Here is a 19,777-nt window from a genome sequence, read left to right as displayed (position 1 = left end):
CGTTCACAAAGCTAGATGGCTAGAGAATAAAGTGAAAAAAGCTTTGAACACCATTCTAAGTGAATTGAGCGAAGAAAATAATGACTTGAAAAACAATGTACTCTACATTACTGTAACAGAAGCAGGGTTGCCTTAAACTACAGAGGAAGCAACAAATTAAATAAACAATCGCTACATATTACCCAGGCAGCACTCCTTTGACCTGCAAGGATTAATATATCATTGCAATATACAATAATATCAAAAGAAGAGTCCAAACATCCAATGAAAACATCCACTGGAAAGATCTACGATCTGAATTACATGTCTGATTGTCAGACTAGAAAACATGTGTTTTATTCTGCTGACAAGCCTAAGTCCACCATGACCACCAATGAAAACACCTTACACAACTAAAACCAAAAATAGCTTATGGAAAAAAATCCTTCAGTGCATGTCCACAAACAAATGCAAAGTTACTAACGCTAGGCTCACATAGACTTTTTCAGATTTTCTGAGATGATGTTGATGGAAAATTCTATACAGTAAACATGGTAAAATGTTCTAAATGGAGCTGAGACTACAACAGTAGCTGCGTCTATATGGACCCTTGTAATCGAACAAGTAGCACAATCAGAATAAAAAGTCTCATCTAAATACGTCAATCAGAATTAATTGGCCAGATCTGATTTACATATAATTCAGATTATAAGGGGTGGTTTATTCCTTTTGCGCATGTGCAATGACATAGAAATAATGTAATGATTGTAATGTGTGACGCGCGGAACGACCGGTTCTTCTTGTTCAATTGTGACTGTAGTCTGTGTCATTTTAATTTTTTTTTTTACACTCATCTTCTGTGAAGTGGAGCAGGACAACATCCCAGCAGTCCTTGTTTCAGACTCTCATCCACAGATGACTGATTTTGGGTGCGGGAAGGGACGTTTTTACTGCTTGATAAATATAAGTCTGCTTTTTAAAACAAAGAAAAGGAGAATGGGTAGTATGCAACAACAATGGGAAACTCTGTATATTTGTGCAGTGTGCACATGTCAACAGATGAAATCCAATCAGAAGCTTGTGACATAAATGCACAAATCAATCCGATAATTTTTTTTAGCGTTCTTGTAAACGCTACGTTCGGATTCATCAATCGGAATGAATTCATTCACATTGAAGCAAAAAAAGTGTCCGTGTAATGTTTAGCTTTCAGCATTAAAGCATTTAGCATTACAAAGTTAATTGGCAACACTTTACAATGTCTTCACTGGGCATGGCCGTTGTTCCGTTGCTTTGTATTGTGTCACAACAGATTAAGGCTGTCTACCAGTGGCGAAGCCAAACATTTTAAAGTGAGAGGACCTCGGTGAAATAGGGTGGACCTCAATGCCCACTCTTAAAATTACATAATTTTACAGTAAATGGGATAGAAAAAATTTGACAGTTAAGATTAGTTAAATGTTATTTATTGTCAGCCAAAAGTTTTATGAAACAACAAAATCCATTTATAAATAAAACATCAATAACCTGCTTCTGACTGCTTTTAGAGGGAAAAGCTGCATATAACTGATGGTCTAGGATCAGTTTTCTCCATAATAATAGCATATTGGCGATTTGGAAAATTATCTAGTGTGTAGCCTATCTATCTGTTTGCACTCTGGAGAGCGCCAATGGTTTCTAGTTACAATGTGTTTTTGCAGCGTAAAGCAGTGGCCAATTAGAGGTGTTTAAGTTCGAGTTTTTGTCCAGTGCTGAGTAATGAGTATTTCGTTCTCAAATCCTCTCATTATAACAAAAAGTGTAAAAAAGGCTATTGTTTCTGTCACTCTAACCTCTCTCTTTTAAATCTCACCCACATCGAGGCACACGCATACACAGCAACTTGCCTGAGCCAATCAGTGTCCAGAAACCTTGACCACGTGATCTCAGTGATCTCTAGTTCAGTACAGCGGAGACGCATGATAAAGTGACAGCGGCATACTAAGTGTTTATATTTCGCCTAATTGACGAGGCGTTGTGTATGGAAGCTTGTTTCCGCTACAGAATAAAACATTTTAAAGGATAATTGTGCCTTTCTATCTCACAATTTAGTGTTTACATCTTGCAATTTTGAGATTGCAATTATAAACTCGCAAATTGAGTGTTATAAAGTCAAAATTGCGAGATATAAACTCGCAATTCTGACTTCTTTTTTGCGAAATTGCAAGTATCTCTCAATTCTGACTTCTTTTCGTTGCTATCCAGTTGTTGAAAAGAAAGCGTCATAACACATAATTGCGAGTTATAAAGTCAGAATTGTGAGATATTAACTTATATAACTTTATAACTCTCAAGGTCAAGGTAAACTTTATTATCCCACAAGGGGAAATTCATGTGGTCATTCATTACGCGCCCTTGTCACAACACATTCTCTAAAAACATAAAAACAATACATAAACACAAAAAGAGATGACAATACTGCAAAATTGACAATCACAATCCAACATTTAAAAAAAAAAAAAAAAAAAGATTATAATATTATCAAGTGACTAAAATTATGATAAAAAATTGTGTACATTTTTTACACAATTGTGAGTTTATATCTCACAATTCTGACTTTATAACTCGCAATTACGCGTTATGACGCTTTCTTTTCAACAACTGGATAGCAACGACTCAAATTTCCAAAAAGACGCTTTGGTAGTATGCGAACGGAAGTTTGGGCTGTTGGTAAGATGCGAAAATAGTTGTTTCATGTTGTGGCCGCACTACTTTTATTCCACTCCTCCTTATATTTTTTATTCTTTTATTAATTTACCTGTCAATGGTTCAGAGTCTCTTCACTCACCACCATATTTCTTATGCCGTGTCCGCTGTCCGCTGCAGTGTGAGAACTGCGCTCAATAGGGGAGAGCGGGGCACAACCTAACACATTTTGGTTTTGGCTCAATTATTAAAAAAAATGATTAAGTTAGATTCAACTTTTTTTTACACAAGCAACATACACATCTCTGCTGCAAAAGAACACTTAAAGTTTTTTTCTAGGACCTACCATTTTCGTACTGTTGCACTGAAAGTGACAGAAGTGCAAATGTTACATCTTACCCCATATGCGGGGTTAATTGTAACAGACAGAGGGGTTAGTTGTAACACTTGAGTGTAACACACATAATTCAGTCCTATTTTATTTATATAGTTTGATATTGTTTGTGCATCTGTATAGATAGATATCCATACATCCATCCCTCATCCAATCATCCTTCTATTATGGATCAATATCATGGATAGAGACATAGAAAAGGGCTGCACAGTTTTGCAATAAATAAATAAAATCATCAAATATTGTAATTGCAATTGAACTAGATTTGTGTGTGGCAGCTGCATGTAAAATTATTATTATCAATAATAATAACAACAGTAATAATAATACAAATGAGCTTAAAATCAAAATTTAAAGGGTTTATTGCATTAAAAACAGGCCATATTTTTTTTAAATAAACAAGTGATCAATGCATAGTAAACTAAATTTTAAACATTTTAAATTCCAACATTGTTTGTGAAAGTCCAACAAAGTTAAATATATAAATAAATACTCAAACCTGAATAGTTGTGTGGCTAGCTGTTTTCATTTGATTATCATTGTACACTTGGCGGCTTAGTTGTAACACTGTGCTACAACTAACCCCGCTGTGTAAAACATATTTTAAGCTAACAGTTGCTAGGAGTTGCTGACATGTTTCAAAACGGTGCTATGTTTTAGCAAACAAGACAGTGATTAAGGCAATATAAAGTTAGATTTGGAAACGTACACACCGAACTCAGAAACCGAAAAAAAACCTACGATGACAAAATGTACTTGCATGGTGTCAAAACACTCTTTGTCCAGTATCTTCACGAAATATTATCAAAACTTTCCACAAATTCGCGGGAGACCGTCTTCTGGCAGCGAGAGAAAAAGAGCGGAAACACAACCTGCTTGATCCTGACTAACTATGTAAAAGTTCCGTGTTACATTTAACCCCGCGTTAGGTTGTGCCCCGCGCTCCCCTACATCGCTCAATGCTTTGTAGCAAAGTCACAGCAAAGTCGATGATGGGCGGGAAAAGGTAGAATGATAGAAATGATAATGCACCAATTACAACAAAGAATCACGAGTTTACACCACACCATTGGACACAGTTAAATGGGAAGCTAACATGACAGTAGATTATGGAATTTCGAAGCAAAAAACAAACAAACAAACAAGTGATTATACAGAAATCTGAAAGAGATCTATGCAGGGCTCTGGTTTTGCGTGGGTCTGCTCACAGGAAATCACACTGAATTACAGAAACATCTTAAAAAGCACAGACTGAGGAGGCCAATTTCACATTTTGATAGACTACAATCAGACGGATAAAATCATTATGGTGTCTGACAGGATTAATCTGGGCTTATTAAGTTCATAATTGCATATTAATATGCCATTTTGCAAATGCTATCAGTGGGCAAGCAAATACATCTTCATTAGAGTTTAAACAGGTGACTGCCATTTCACTCTTACGGTCTGTTGTTGGCAGAAATTGTACAAGAATTGCAATCCATCCATCATCCCTTAAATTCGCAATGGAAAACGAAAACAGAAAAATTGGGGAAGAGATAGAGAGAGAGAGAGAGAAAAAAAAGAGAGAGAAAGACAGATGGCACCAAAATTGCAACAGTTCTTGCGTCTCTGTTCTCCGATTTATTGACAATGCCCAGCACATATACGGTACATTAGCATTCCACCATTCAAACAATATGTGTGCAATCACCATAAGGCTGCCACTCACTTGCAAAGACACAGTGCAGTTAACTCTCCATTATAAAGCCCTTCAGGGGAGTAAGAAAGCTCTGCTCAGTCCCAAGTGCTTTCAGGGCTGCCGTGGGGGTCAGAAGTCTGGATGTCTGTCTCTGTGTTCTGTGGCACACAGTCTGTCAAAATGGAGGCAGTCACCCTCCTCTTTCCCCTTTCCTTGCATCTTTCCATCTATCGGTCTATCCCTGGGGGACTGGAAAGTGTCAGTCTATGTCTTTTCCTCTGCTCGGCTCAGTAAGGTCTATGGACATTTTGGCCTCAGATACATTCAAGACATACTCCTCACCCCCTCTCTCTGTCCCATACAGTGAAATATATTATTTTCAAACAATTATGAAACTGGTATGAAACTGATACTGACACGTGCACGTGCACACGCACACACACACACACATACATACACAGCCCAACCCCCTGTCACTTATCTATCCCCTACCACTGGTCTGAGGTGTTCCGAGCCTCCCACTGAAGTGCCTTGGAACGCACAGCTTTGTATGATGCGCTGACGTAATATCCACTGAAACAGGAAGTTAAGGCGGGACATATTGAATGGCTCCTCCCCCTTTTCAAATAGCCAATAGCGTTTAGTTTACCTCACAGACTGCACGTCGTACTTGACACAGCACCATGGAAGCGAATCCGAGTGCTGATTATATGTTGGATTCAATAGTAGAGGTGTGAATCAATTCTGGCCATTGCATTCTTTACCAACGCACAGTTGGAAAACGGAATAAAACTTGAGCGTTTGAGCAACCGAACACACATCTCCAACCCATATTGCTCTGACGTGTCAACGATCGCTTTGGCCAGGTGGTATTTATAGCATATAGGGGGCAGGACGCTTTAGATTCTAGAGAGCATTTGATTGGACAGAAGATGTGATGAGAAGCAGAAGTCTGTGGTGATGTCATAAAAATCTGTGAGAGACTGTAAGTTTTGAATGCTTATATCTCCTAAATGCGAATTTTGTCATTGATTTGGAACACTCCAGCTTATTCATAACCGTAAGGCTAACATATTCATGCTAAAAGCTAAAAGAAAATAAAAATAAAAGATTTCAGGGGGCCTTTAATTACCTTGTTCAGGTGTGTTTGATTAGGGTTGGAGCTAAACTCTGCAGGACAGTGGCCCTCCACACCGGCATTGCCCATCCTTGCCCTACACTAACCCTACCCCTAAACTTACCTATCACAGAAAACTTTCTGCATTTTTAGATTTTCAAAACACTTAATTTTGAGTGATTTATAAGCTGTTTTACTCGTGGGGACCAAAAAAAAAAAAAAGTCAAAATTTACTGGTATTACAATCCTTGTGGGGACATTTTGTCCCCATAACGTAGAGAATACCAGCTGCACACACACACACACACACAGCCCAACCCTCTGTCACTTATCTATCCCCTGCCACTGGTCTGAGGTGCTCCGAGCCTCCCAGCTCTGTCTAAAACTGACAATGAAGGGCTCCGTCGAGGCCACTGCAGCTAAAAGCCCCTAAAACACACTGGGATGTAATGTTAAATAAATGACAAACGGCTCAGGGATGAGGGTGTTTGGTCAGTACTCAGGGGCCATATTGTCTGAATGAGGACGGCTTGAGAAAGTAGTGTAAACATCACAGCATTAAAAAAATCGAAACTACTATGGATCTAAATAAAGTAACTTATTTTACGAGATTGCCGTCAATTGCCAGTATGCAAAATGCAATAACTTTCAATTTTGCTATTTATTTTCCCTTTTCTTTATTAAAGTTGTCTACATTTGTAATAGTGTTTATTTGAATTACAATATATAGTGCATTATTTGTCTTTTTCTTCATGCGCAGTCTCATCGCTAAAGTAGATTACGGCTGGCTGAGTAATTTTTTTTAAATGAGATTTGGCCAGCTAGTTTAATATCTTAGATTGCCATTTTATTAGTATGGGTCTTATTGGTGACGTACAAAGCTTGAATAATTTACGATTTTTTACACATTTTTCTTTATGAGAAAAGCTTTTTATTGAATAACCTCTATATTTCAGTGCAACGGACATTTTTATATCAGAGTATCTGAGAGTGGTACTTTCATCAAAATAACAGACGCCGCCTGGAATTAATTTGGTCTGAAATTCTACGGATAAGTATAGACAGATGAGAGAAAATGAGGAGGCTAAAGATATAGACGGACAATCACACGGACAATCCCTATATTTGCAATTGCTGTGATTTGATTAGCCACGTAAGTTAGTACAGCAAGACTATAGCATTACAAACACTTACCATGCATACTGGCAACAACCCTACATGAAAAAAAGTGTGAATAAACCTTTTTTTTTATATATACTGGTTTATCTCGGATAGTGCCAGACCAACATGTCCATTCAGCCATGTTCCACAAAAACAGCTAACGAAACTGATTAAACAATGAAATCTTGTTAGGTTCAGCTAGTTAAAAAGACAGTTGGGGAAACCAGCAAACCAGCATCCCAAAAAGCAATATTTGACCATTTAACCTTTTAATCTATGGTAGATTTTCCACTAAAATACATATGCATGATTGACGAATCACAGTTTTATCATACCAGTAACAGCAACTATGGTTTTGGTATGCGTAAAATGTTGTTATAACAAATTTTTGGAATCCCTGCTGGGGAAAAACAATGTTGTTGGCTGGTTTTAGAGGGGTTTTGTGTGCTTATCAGCTTGGCCAAGCTGGAAAACCAGCTTAAACCAGCTAAGACCAGAAAATCTAAGCTGATTTTATTTTTTTATTTTATTTTTTAGCAGGCATGGTGACTGTGGGAAAAAAAGGTTATGTAACTACACTGTGGGAAAACAAAACATTAGCACCCCAAGGAACAAGTGGTAGCATCGGTTTCAGAGAATTAACCTGTTAAAAACCTGCACTGCTGGCAGAAATGCAGTGAGTGAACGTTTATAAATACTGGAGGACTCGAGGGAAATGTGTGTGCGTGCTTGTCTTGTCGGCCTGCCAATGTGTCAGCAGTGTGCAGGTACATGCATGCATATATCAATGTGTCCAAGCATGTGTGTGTGTGTGTGCGCGCGCTTTGTGTAATTTAGAGTTCCTCTGACATTATGCAAGCCCACATACATTCTGACACATTGCTTTTGACGATTCAATCCAAAGCCTAAAAATAATAAATAAATATATAATTCAGAGTTAGGAACTGCACAACATGTTAGCCTCAGCCCCTTGGAGAGAACATTTTAATTTGATATGTCTCACACACACATACTCATCCACTCTTCAGGAATACCTCAAACACACATACCTAAAACAGGCCATCCACCCACCCATTCAAAAGCAACGGCAGCACAGAAACAGTGTTCAGCATTGATGTCTGTTGCACTTTCAGCTCCCCACTAGTATTTCTAACATACCATTTCAGTCTGACAGTATTTGTGCTGTAACTTACTCTGGCTGTGGGCTTCCAGCTTCTTCTTAAAGACATGGATGGGTCTAACAACATCTGCCAACCCCAATATTGCTTTATGCTTACAGTGAATCACTGCACAGTGCGTTGACCAAAAATGCATTGAAAACTTCACCATAGAGCTTAACACATTCACATTACTGTACAGTTGCATCATACTGTGAGCTTTAAGCCCCTATTGGCTGAGCTTTTTTAAAGTTGCAGTTTGTAATTTCTGTGCCATTAGGAGGACCAAAGATAATTGCACAAAAATTACAGACACAACTTAGATTAAGCCAGCATTAGGCCATAGTAAGTAGCTTTTATAAATGTGTCTTAAAAAAATAAATAAATACTCTTGAGGAAAAACAATGGCACTGACGGTGTCAGTGCAAGTTTTTTTCAGGTAAGACATGCTTAGACATGCATTTTAGTCTGGGACTAGGCTTAAAGGGTTAGTTCACCCAAAAAAATTAAAATTATGTCATTAATGACTCACCCTCATGTCGTTCCAAGCCCGTAAGACCTCCGTTCATCTTCGGAACACAGTTTAAGATATTTTAGATTTAGTCCGAGAGTTTTCTGTCCCTCCATTGAAAATGTATGTACGGTATACTGTCCTTGTCCAGAAAGGAAATAAAGACATCATCAAAGTAGTCCATGTGACATCAGTGGGTTAGTTAGAATGTTTTGAAGCATCGAAAATACATTTTGGTCCAAAAATAACAAAAACTACGACTTTATTAAACATTGTATTCTCTTCCGGTTCTGTTGTCGAGCCGCGTTTAGTGACGCTGGTGACGTAAGACGCTGCTGACCTGTAATCTGGGGCGCCCGAGCTTCGTTTACAGTCTGAGGGAGACGCACGCTGTAAACAAAACAATCTTCGCAAACATGTCTAAGGATTTCGACACAGAGGAAGACGTGCATTTTTTTGCCCAGCCATATTTATTAGAACCCGAATACACGGACGCACCAGATACACATCAGCAGCGTCACTGCGGACTCGTGAACGCGGATTGACAACAGAACCGGAAGACAATACAATGCTGAATAAAGTCGTAGTTTTTGTTATTTTTGGACACTGATGTCACATGGACTACTTTGATGATGTCTTTATTTCCTTTCTGGACAAGGACAGTAGCCTAGAAATCTAGACGCACCCTAGCGGCAGCGAAAATTATTTCGCAGCAAGTGTGGTCGAGCAACTCTAGGCTTTTGAGCTGGAAAAACCAAAAACTGGTCAGGCCAATCACATCGTGTATAGAGTCGGCGGGCGGGCTTAACACAATGACGGCAGAGTTCATGACGTTCCGCGTGATTTCCATAGGTGATTTCCCTGCTACTTGAAAACAATGAAGTTGCTTTCGGAGTTGCAGCGGTCTTTCGGATCGGCTTTGGCCGCGTCTCTGGAGGACTTGGAGTTAAGAGAACGTCACTTAAGTCATTCTTAAAAAAGGAAGATGTGTTCGGAGTTTTGCCGACCTGATACGCCAAAAGTTTAATATATCAATTAGCTCCGCTGGTGGAAAAACGCATGGGACTCACTCATCCACAACCGTTCGTTGCTCTGGTTGGTTGTAGCGTTATCCTATTGCGTGCAGAGGGATTTTGAAAGGTAACCGTTTATCCCGCCCCTCGGATTGAGGCATGTCAATGGAGAGTTCCCAGACCTAACATCTTGATGTAGGTCTGGCATGCCAGGCTACAAGGACAGTATACCGTACATATATTTTCAATGGAGGGACAGAAAACTCTCGGACTAAATCTAAAATATCTTAAACTGTGTTCCGAAGATGAACGGAGGTCTTGCGGGCTTGGGACGACATGAGGGTGAGTCTTAATGACATAATTTTCATTTTTGGGTGAACCAACCCTTTAAGCCTTTTCTGTGAAATTGGGGGATAATATTTTAAACATGTCTCCCCAAACATCAGCCATTATTTGGGAAAAGAAGATGTCTCACCCAGGGTTCATAGAGTTAACTGAAACTATATAAAAAATATTAATAATTTTGTTACTTGAAATAAAATGAACATGAACTGAAATAAAATAAAATATAAAAGTAACTTAAATTTATTTAACCTTAGTTGCCAAGATACAAAAAAAATCTTATTTTCATTTAGTGAACTTGATATAAAACTAATATAGGGCCTATATACATATATATATATGCGTGTGTGTGTGTATCTACAGTATAATGTCAATAATGTGTAGTTATGTAACCTTTTCCCCACACCATGCCTGCAAAAAAAAAAAAAAAAAAAAACTTAAATCAGCTTAGAATTTTTGGTAATACTAATACTAATAATTTAATATATATATATATATATATATATATATTTTTTTTTTTACAAAAGCACACAACAAAATTCCTATAATTTTAACTTCAATTAAAAGGGCCGGAGTTGTTACACTTTTTACTTGGAAATTACCCTGCAAAGCGTTTTTATTTACAGCTGTCTCTGTGCATTAAGAAAAATTATATTTTAACATAAAAAAAATACACACTGTAGTTTCAAATGGTATATGACACACTTTTTTGACAACTTTTGCAAATTAACTGAAGACTTTTGTCTTCAACTACCCAGTTCAGGTTAGTAGGGGTTCACAGAGGCATAAAGGAGTTTCAGATCTATTAAACATGCTTCAATCACTCTGTGAGAAGCTGAGGGTCTGATACTTTTGATGTAATATGAATGTGTCTGAGTGGCAGTGAGAGTTCAGAATTAAGGCTTGTTTGGATCTCTTGAATCATGATTCATTGGCTCAGCCCTCTCCATAGCAAGAGAATACTGCACTCCATAGCTCATTAATACTGCACTGGTTCTGGTTAGTATTGGTAGTGGAACTGGAGGTTTGCTGGCCCCTTGCCCCATCATCACCCTTGTGGTGTTCTCCGCAGAGCCCAGCTCAATCCCAGGGTCACTCCCCTCAATCTGACCTCTATTAACATTTGATGTATAGGCTAAATAGACACTGGGGAGAAAGATTTGCTACTACGAATCTTACTAAGATATATTGTAATGAGTTCCGGGTTTTAACTTCGGCTACATTGACGTGATCTTCAATACAGGATGTTGTGAATTTATATCTTTAAGCATTTGTACAGATGTAGAATAACATACAAGTACTGTGTGCACTTTCATTATTGAAGCGGTTGAAAACATGCCATTGAATACTGCAACATTATGTGGGACTTTTAAAAATTGTATGCATCAATGAAGTCCAAAACAACATTGGACTCTACTGACTAGTGTTGTATTACTCTAAACTGGACTTGGTATTATCTATCTCGAGTCCAAGTCCAAGACCATATACTGTATTCATGATCTTTGTCTTGTCTAGTCTTCGGGATTCTTAACTCGGATTCAACCCTCTTCTGGTCTTAGTCTTGCCTCAGACTCAACCTACTCAGGTCTTGGCTGTCAGGGTCACATTATGTATCAATGTGTTTTCGTTCATGTGCCTGTGTTTTCTTTCATTTCAGTTTAGTTCCAGTCTCCTTAGTTAGTAATTCTTCCCTGTTTGTTACCTTGGTTTGATTAGTCCCACCTGTGTCTAGCTTAGTTCTCTCTGTGTTTATACTCCCTGTGTTGTACTGTTGGTTGTGGGTTATTGCTGTTTCTGAAGAATCTCCTTGTAATTTGGTAAGTCACTCATGTTTGGATTGCACAGCACCATGACATCGGCCAGGAGTCGAATAAGCTGGTCTCAACTACAATACTGTTATTGACTTTTATCGTAAGGGCAAAAACAGCAGAAACATTCTTCAAAATATTTTCTTTTGTGTTCAGCAGAAGAAAGAATTTAATACAAGTTTGGAACGTCATGAGGGCGAGTAAATGATGACAGCATTTAAAATGTGTGTTTCTATCCATTTAGGGGTCCCTGCTCTAAATCAATGAAAATCTTATCTTCATCTTCATCGCACTCCAAAAGGGCTCTGAGATGCTATATATACACTGTGCTGCTCCATTCCTTCCCTAAAATCTGCATCTCCTTCCCACTCCACAGGTGGTAGATTGAGGGCTTGAAGGAAGGGTGTGAAGCTCTTAACTGTGATTACAGCTCACGGGGAGATTGATCACATCAATCAATCAATCTTTTTTTCTCTCACTGATATTGATGCTGATGCTCCCGTCTTTACAACAGAGTATAAGACCACCTGGTCCAAATATGAGTTTTGACCTCTAATACTTCTCCAGACATAAGATCATTCATCATGTTGCAGTACTTCATGCAAAAAAACAGTAGACTAAGAACAATACAGCCAATGAATGTGAGTAGTGAATCATCAGTTAGAGCACAGGAAATGGGCACACAGAGAGAAACTGATAAATACAGTGTGTGAATAAGTCCTGAGAGTCAAGAGAGCTGTCCTGTGGAAACTTGGGCAGATTCTAATAATGAAGTTTGGCCATATCTGCGGATATGGAATCCAGATAGAGGAAGACAGCAGGCTTTTAGATAAAGCCGTGTGTCTCTATTAGTGTGAAACTGAGCTTAGGCCAGGAGATATCCCGCATTTGATGTGCTGAGACAATGCCTCTCCAGGATGAAATGAAATTTGCAGTTATCATCATTATCATGATGAACGATGAGAGTCTGGCCAGGATGGCAATAGTTATGAATACGTTGTGCCAATAGTTTTTTTTTTTTTTACAGACGGGGGAAACATGCTAGCAGGTCTATAATGGCTCAGAACATCAGGAGATAGAGGCTGGAATGAGAGTCTGTAATTTAACCAGTCAAGATGCTGACTGCAAAAAAAAAAAAAAAAGATCAAAAACACAGTATTGTGAAATATTTAATAAAATAATTTATATTTTTTATATTTTAAAATGTCATTTATTTGTGTGGTAACAAAGCTGAATTTCCAGCAGCCACTACTCCAGTCTTCAGTGTCACATGATCCTTCAGAAATTATATGCTCATGATCCTTACATGATCCTTCATGATCCCCATTATAATATGCTGATTTGCTCCTCAAGAAACACTTTTTAAATCAAATTTAATAAACAACTTTCAGTTGTGCTGCTTAATATTTTTGTGTAAACTGTGATAAATCTTTTTTTCAGGATTGTTTTTAATCGAAAAGGTAGAAAGTTCAAAAGAACAGCATCTATTTAAAACAGTAATATTTTGTAACTTTACAAGTGTTTACTATCTCTGTTGATCAATTTAATGTGTCCTTGCTAAATAAAATTATTAATTTCTTTGACAAACAAACGATGCCAAAGAAAAATCTTACTGATGCCAGACTTTTGAACATAATACTGTGAATATGACAATGTCAATGTATTTGGTCTTGGCAGAAAATATCTGCTACGATGCTGCTGCTGCTGATATTGCTGCTGCTACAGAGTATATGAACAGAGTATAGGAACTTGCCACATACACCAATACGCTGCTGTGAGCATGTACACATGTAAGGCAAACTGCTTCAGCACATGTATGATATAAAAATTGCCCATAGCAGATCTTTACAGGTGGAGCTGAGGGAGGTGGAGGGTTTCAGGGGACCTCTGAAAGTTATAGTGAACGCTAACCAGCTATTTAAATGTTGAGCAGCAAGGTCATTGGCAGCAGATGTGACATGAACCAATCAGCTTGGCCATGAAGGTAAACATGTAAATATCATCAGTTTGCGTTTAAGACCCATCAGCCAGCGTCATCTAGAGTTTCATGACAGAACTTGTTTATTTATTTATAAAGTATAAATACTTTTTTTTTCATGAGCAGTTGGAGGACTTGTCACAGGCTGCAAAACAACATTTTAAAATTTCCTCCCATGAAGCCTTCCCTACACTATACCAGTTATAACTTTATTAAGGTATCAGATTTCTTTTTCATTAGTGTATTATTTTTAATGCACCGGAATCACATCCAGAAATCTATTTAGTCCATTCCTATATGCCTCTGTAATATGAGCCTTGTCTGTGATCATAATAACGTAACTTTACACATAAAAAAGCCTATAATTTCAATGAGCCACTGATGTCAGTTCAGTGTTAAAACAGCTCTACTCACCAGCCTGCTCTGTGCTCACGGTGATATTGGCAAGCTGTCTCATGGATCTTCCCAAGCCTGACACTCCATTCAGAGCCTCGATTTGGAATGTGTAGTTGGCATGTGCCACAAAGTCCTGGACCACCACAGAGGTGCTTGCGAGGCCTGTGGGTCTGGGTACGAAGCGCACATTGCTGTTGCATGGCTCGCAGATCTGTCCATCAGCTCCACATCGAATACATAAGACGTTATAGGTTATATCCTTCCTACCACCTGTGTCACTGGGCGGAGTCCACTCCAGGAAGAGGGCGGTCTCATTGATGTTAAAACCCAAATTTCGAGGAGGTGAGGGCGGTCCTGAAAGGAGAGACACCTGACACATTAGCAACCATAATTATCATGCTGGGAGAAATCCATCTGTGAGAGGGGGAGAAAAATGCCCATTTGCGGATTAACAGTTTTTATCTTTTTTCCCCCTCTCTCAAAAATGTGCTTATGCTTTAACTAATGAATCCCAATAATGCCTTAAAAATCACACGAGAGCTTTTGGCATCTCTCTTTCACACCCTCCCTCTGGTTTAGCTGATATACAAATGTCTCTGCTCTAGTACCCTGGTTCTGCTTCCTATAGAACCCCAGCTCAGAGCCAGGTACAGGGAAGTCTGCGTTTATCTTCTGTTTCCCAGACTCAGCTAATGATGATAATGAGAATATGTCCTAGACATGATTATCATAGTTAATGATAATTGCACCCACTCGTGAATAACAAGGAAGTAATTATTCCTCCTCTCCTGTTTTTAATGCAGATTGCTGCTGGTGAGGAAAAGATTGAGTTTGGTGAATAATTCGAGTAAGCACTATGGGGGGCAGAAGGAGGGAATGAGAAGAGGAGGATGAATCAGAAGACTGAAATAAGAGAAATTCTGATCAATAGAATCAGAAACAATAGAGGAAGAAGAAATAGAAAAGAGAATGAGAATGATGAGAGAATTAGAGTGATCTGACATGATCTGTGTCTTTCTTGTTTTGCACTGATACTTATCTTCACCTTTTTGTAATCTTATTTTACATATTTATTTCTCTTCTGGGTAACTGAAACCAGTGCCATGAAAAGTTTCACGCCTCTTGTATCACATCGCAGGCTTGTTCTCTCTCGTTTCATACGACCACAGCTGGAGTCATCCTGAGACTCAGTTATAGATGGTACAGAAAATAACATGATACATTTCCCTTGATCTTTTGACATATAAGAGGTATTTGTACCATTAAAACATCCTGCAAGTGTAGCTTAAAACATCCTCCTCATTATAAAAAAAAGCATTTATCTAATTAAGCTCCCAGAACAGCTTGTTTTGAATTGTGGGATTTGTGATGTCACACAGGTGAAAACATTTGCATATGACTGCTTCCAAAGCAAGACATCGACGAATAGATCATCACACCATAGGCCCCGCCCACTGGCATTCAGTTGCTTATTGGCTGACATTTTCCTACACTGGATGTGAGCGCGACAAAAGCAAATACAGCCCATTAAAATAACTGACGCTGTCTACACTGGCTTCAGTATACAGGTACGAGTTCAGTTTCTGACATGCTTTAGTCTGTCGACAAAAGGACAAATGAAAGAGTGCAAGAATGCTTGCTTTGATATGTCCAGTTTAAACAGTTCATTTGTGTCCCTGCACAGACTTCAGAAGGAACAAGTGGATGGTTTATATTGACGGCATCACTGATCGCGTCGGTGATTGCATGTTTGTTCGGAGCATTTGACTGCAGATTTTCTTTTTATTTGTTGCAAAAATCAGTACATTCACTGATATTCATAACAAGAATACTCTTGCTTGTGGCAAATTTCTTAAATATTATTTTTCAATTTAAACTATCTGTATTTTTTAAATGCTGTAACCAGTTTTGAAATTCAACTGTGTAGTGAAATAAAAAAGCGATAAGAATGGGCTGACTAACGTGTACAGGCCATGGTGGGAGGGTCCTTGCTGGATCTGTAGTAGCTCTTCTCGCAGTGACACTGTGGCGAACCATCGGAGTGGCTGGAACTGTGCGGGGGACACTTTGAACATTTGATGTTTCCTGCAAAGGCTTTGTAGAACCCAGGTCTGCAGGCTGTGTGGAAAACATAAGAGAAAAGTTAAGGTGGTGCATTCCAGGGTTTAGTGAAAGTACAATCAGACATATCTGATTAGGGCTGTCAATCAAAAACATTTTTTACTGAAATTAATTGCCAGTTATTTAATCAAATGAATCACAATTATTCACATTTATTAATATTTGCTTTATATATTCCCCCCCTCCCACACATACACACACTCCCCATACCCTTACTCATCAATGAATTAAATTGATCAAAAGTGACAGTAAAGACATTTATAATGTTAGAAATTATTTCCATATCAAGTTAAATATTATTTTTTAACATTCTATTTATTAAACAACCCTGAAAAAGAAATATCATGGTTTCCACAAAAATATAAAGCAGCACAACTATTTTCAACATTGATAATATTAAAAATGCAAATCTGCATATTAGAACGAAGAAGACTCAGCCTTGCCTTAACAGTAATAAATTACATTTTAAAATATATTAAAATTGAAAACAGACATTTTAAATGGTAATAATATTTCACAATATTACTGTTTTATTGTATTTTTGATCAAATAAATGAAAATGAGACTTCTTTCAAAAACATTAAAAAATCTTACAGAACCCAAACTTTTAAATGTTTGTGTATAACAACACTTTGCAATCATGTTCACACAAGACACATTTGTGACCCTGGATCACAAAACCAGTCACAAGTCGCACGTGTATTTGTGGCAATAGCCAACAATACATTGTATGGGTCAAAATAATCGATTTTTCTTTTATGCCAAAAATCATTAGGATAATAAGTAAAGATCATGTTCCATGAAGAATTTCCTACCGTAAATATATAAAACATTTATTTTTGTGAGTGAATGCAGCAGAATCGCGAACATAAACGGACAACTTTAAAGGCGATTTTCTCAATGTTTCGATTTTTTTTTTGCACCCTCAGATTCCAGATTTTCAAATAGTTGTATCTCGGCCAAATATTATCCAATCCTAACAAACCATGCATCAATGGAAAGCTTATTATTCAGCTTTATGTATAAAGCTGACTGGTTTTGTGGTCCAGGGTCACATTTTAGAATTCCATCTATGCGAAAATTAATTTTATTTTTATCTTAAATATTATATTGTATATATGTATAAATATTATATTATTTTGAATTGATGCTCAAAATACACATGCAGATGAATAACCCTAAAAATGACCAATTACAATATGGACAAGTGAGGCAGATAAAATGTGAGGTGATGTTTTCAATCTGTCTGTCTCCATGGAACTGCTAGCTTAAGAGAGACATTAAAAGCTTCTCCTTCTTTCTCTGTCTCCCTCCAGTGTGCAGCCTAACTCATTTGATCTTTTCTATGCTCCAAACCATAGCAGTTCTTAAACACTCCCTGTCTTGGACTTAGACTCCACACTGAAAGACTCGCCGAGGCCCAGGAGAGCAGCCAGACGAGACTGAGTTAAGTGGTACACACAAGCACACATACTTACACACATCATAAATGTAAGATAGCAGATCTCTTTCTGAAGTCTCTCTCTCTCTCTCTCTCTCTCTCTCTCTCTCTCTCTCTCTCTCTCTCTCTCTCTCTCTCTCTCTCTCTCTCTCTCTCTCTCTCTCTCTCTCTCTCTCTCTCTCTCTCTCTCTCTCTCTCTCTCTCTCTCTCTCTCTCTCTCTCTCTCTCTCTCTCTCTCTCTCTCTCTCACACACACACACACACACACACACACACACACACACACACACACACACACTCACACACACACACAAACACACTAGTTTTATTTAAATTTGCTCCTCAGAGGTTAGTCATTCTCTACAGCCACAACATTACAGGCATTGATCTGTTTTTCTCTGACTCCAGACACCTTCTCCAGTAACAGGGCCATTCCCAGAGAGCTTCGGAGCTTTCCCAGCAGCCTTTTGTCCTTATTGTGATGCAGAGAAACAAGGTATGTGCGCAGGACCTCTGTTAGCATCTTTTAAAATCGGTATAGGCGTTTGGCAGTGTTCCTAGCAAGGAAAACAACTCCAATGTATAAATCATTAATGAGGGTTCTTACTTTTATTTAGATCTGTTGTAAACAAAATCAACTTCTATTTTACGGAAATGGAGAGCATATGTTATGGAAGCACAAATTCGACAAGTAGTCAAACAAATGAGCCACCATCCAGATCTGAGAACGTTTATAAAGGAAAGGAGAAAAAAAGAGATCTTTCAGGATTTACACATTAAAGTCATTGGAAATGCTAATTGTAATAGCCAGGTATGTTTCAGTTTAGTTTGTGCCAACCCTTGGTTTGAGCCACCATGAGAGGGGTTAAGCTTTTAGAGGTGTTCATCGCCATAGTAACTTACACTCCACAGCTAACCTGCTGCGGGGCAGGTTATATTCTGAGTAAGAGATCTCAACCCAAAATTGGACCAATCATCTGTAAGCAAAGTGACACATGTCTGATGTAAAAAAAAAAAAAAAGAAGCCACTTCCCTAGATTATCTTGCTCCAAATTAAAGGTCACTATAGTAACAATTATTTATTATAATTATTTTATATGATGTTATTATTTTTAAGCATTTAGTTTAAATGAATATAAACATATAATATATAATATAAATAAGATTTGGAATCGGTAGATAAAGCTTTAAAAAATGACTAAACTTACATATTCCAGTCTCTGTATGCCTAATATAACCAACTATACTAACTTCACAAGTTTATTCTTGCTGTGTAAATGCATTTATGTACTTCATATTCTTCCATCTCGTCATCTTCGGCAGAAGAGAGGAATGAATGTTGCTGATTAATTACTTTCATGTGCACGTGCTCCATGAATTCAGGATCAAAACCTGAGTTGACAGAGAAAGTTGATGATCAACGTCATGGTACAAACAAAGCGTGAATTGGTTTGGCTTTTTCGATTTGAAACTAATCCCGTGACCCTGAGTTTTAAACATTTAATTTGTTCCCTATAATGTCCGACAGTGGATATATATACGTCACAGGAGAATTGTTTTTTTCATAAGTCATAAAAACATTTCCACAACAGTGTCTTGTCCATCACATCTCAAGTAATATATTGTGTTTTGTAATAAAATGCCTGACTCCTTTTTCTTGTTAAGGCTAATTTCACAGCTAGCTTTTTATGTATGATCCCAAACACACACAACAAAAATATATTTTTACATTTTTTTTCATAATTTGACAAAAAATAATATTCTAACAAGTAATATTTACCTTGAATTTGTCATCTAAAGCATGCTCTCCACTGACACTGTCTTCTTGGTAAATAGCTATAGTAACTTTTGAAGAAAAAAATAAATGTTACGGTAAAAATTATTTGATGTGGTGGAAATTATGCCACAACTAAGGGCAATCATTTTTTAACTCTTTGTTTAGATTATAAGATTTTTAAACATGTTATAATTCCTTTTTTAAAGATTTTAATTG

General features: G+C 37.7%; 1 protein-coding gene across 2 annotated transcripts in view; it reads right to left on the bottom strand.

Moving 5' to 3' along the window:
- Window positions 1-19,777, bottom strand: part of epha6 (eph receptor A6) — a 163,951-nt gene that overhangs the window by 23,552 nt on the left and 120,622 nt on the right. For both annotated transcript variants that reach the window (XM_056254434.1, XM_056254435.1), the window contains exons 4-5: window positions 16,185-16,340; window positions 14,241-14,576 (exon numbers count right to left, since the gene is read on the bottom strand). In XM_056254434.1, the coding sequence (XP_056110409.1) occupies window positions 14,241-14,576; window positions 16,185-16,340 (492 nt within the window). The remainder of the gene's footprint in view (window positions 1-14,240; window positions 14,577-16,184; window positions 16,341-19,777) is intronic.

Source organism: Rhinichthys klamathensis, unplaced genomic scaffold (assembly GCF_029890125.1).
Source record: "Rhinichthys klamathensis goyatoka isolate OS25496 unplaced genomic scaffold, OSU_Roscu_1.1 h1tg000111l_1, whole genome shotgun sequence".
NCBI lineage: Eukaryota > Metazoa > Chordata > Actinopteri > Cypriniformes > Leuciscidae > Rhinichthys > Rhinichthys klamathensis.
This window is presented reverse-complemented; position numbering and strand designations above follow the sequence as displayed.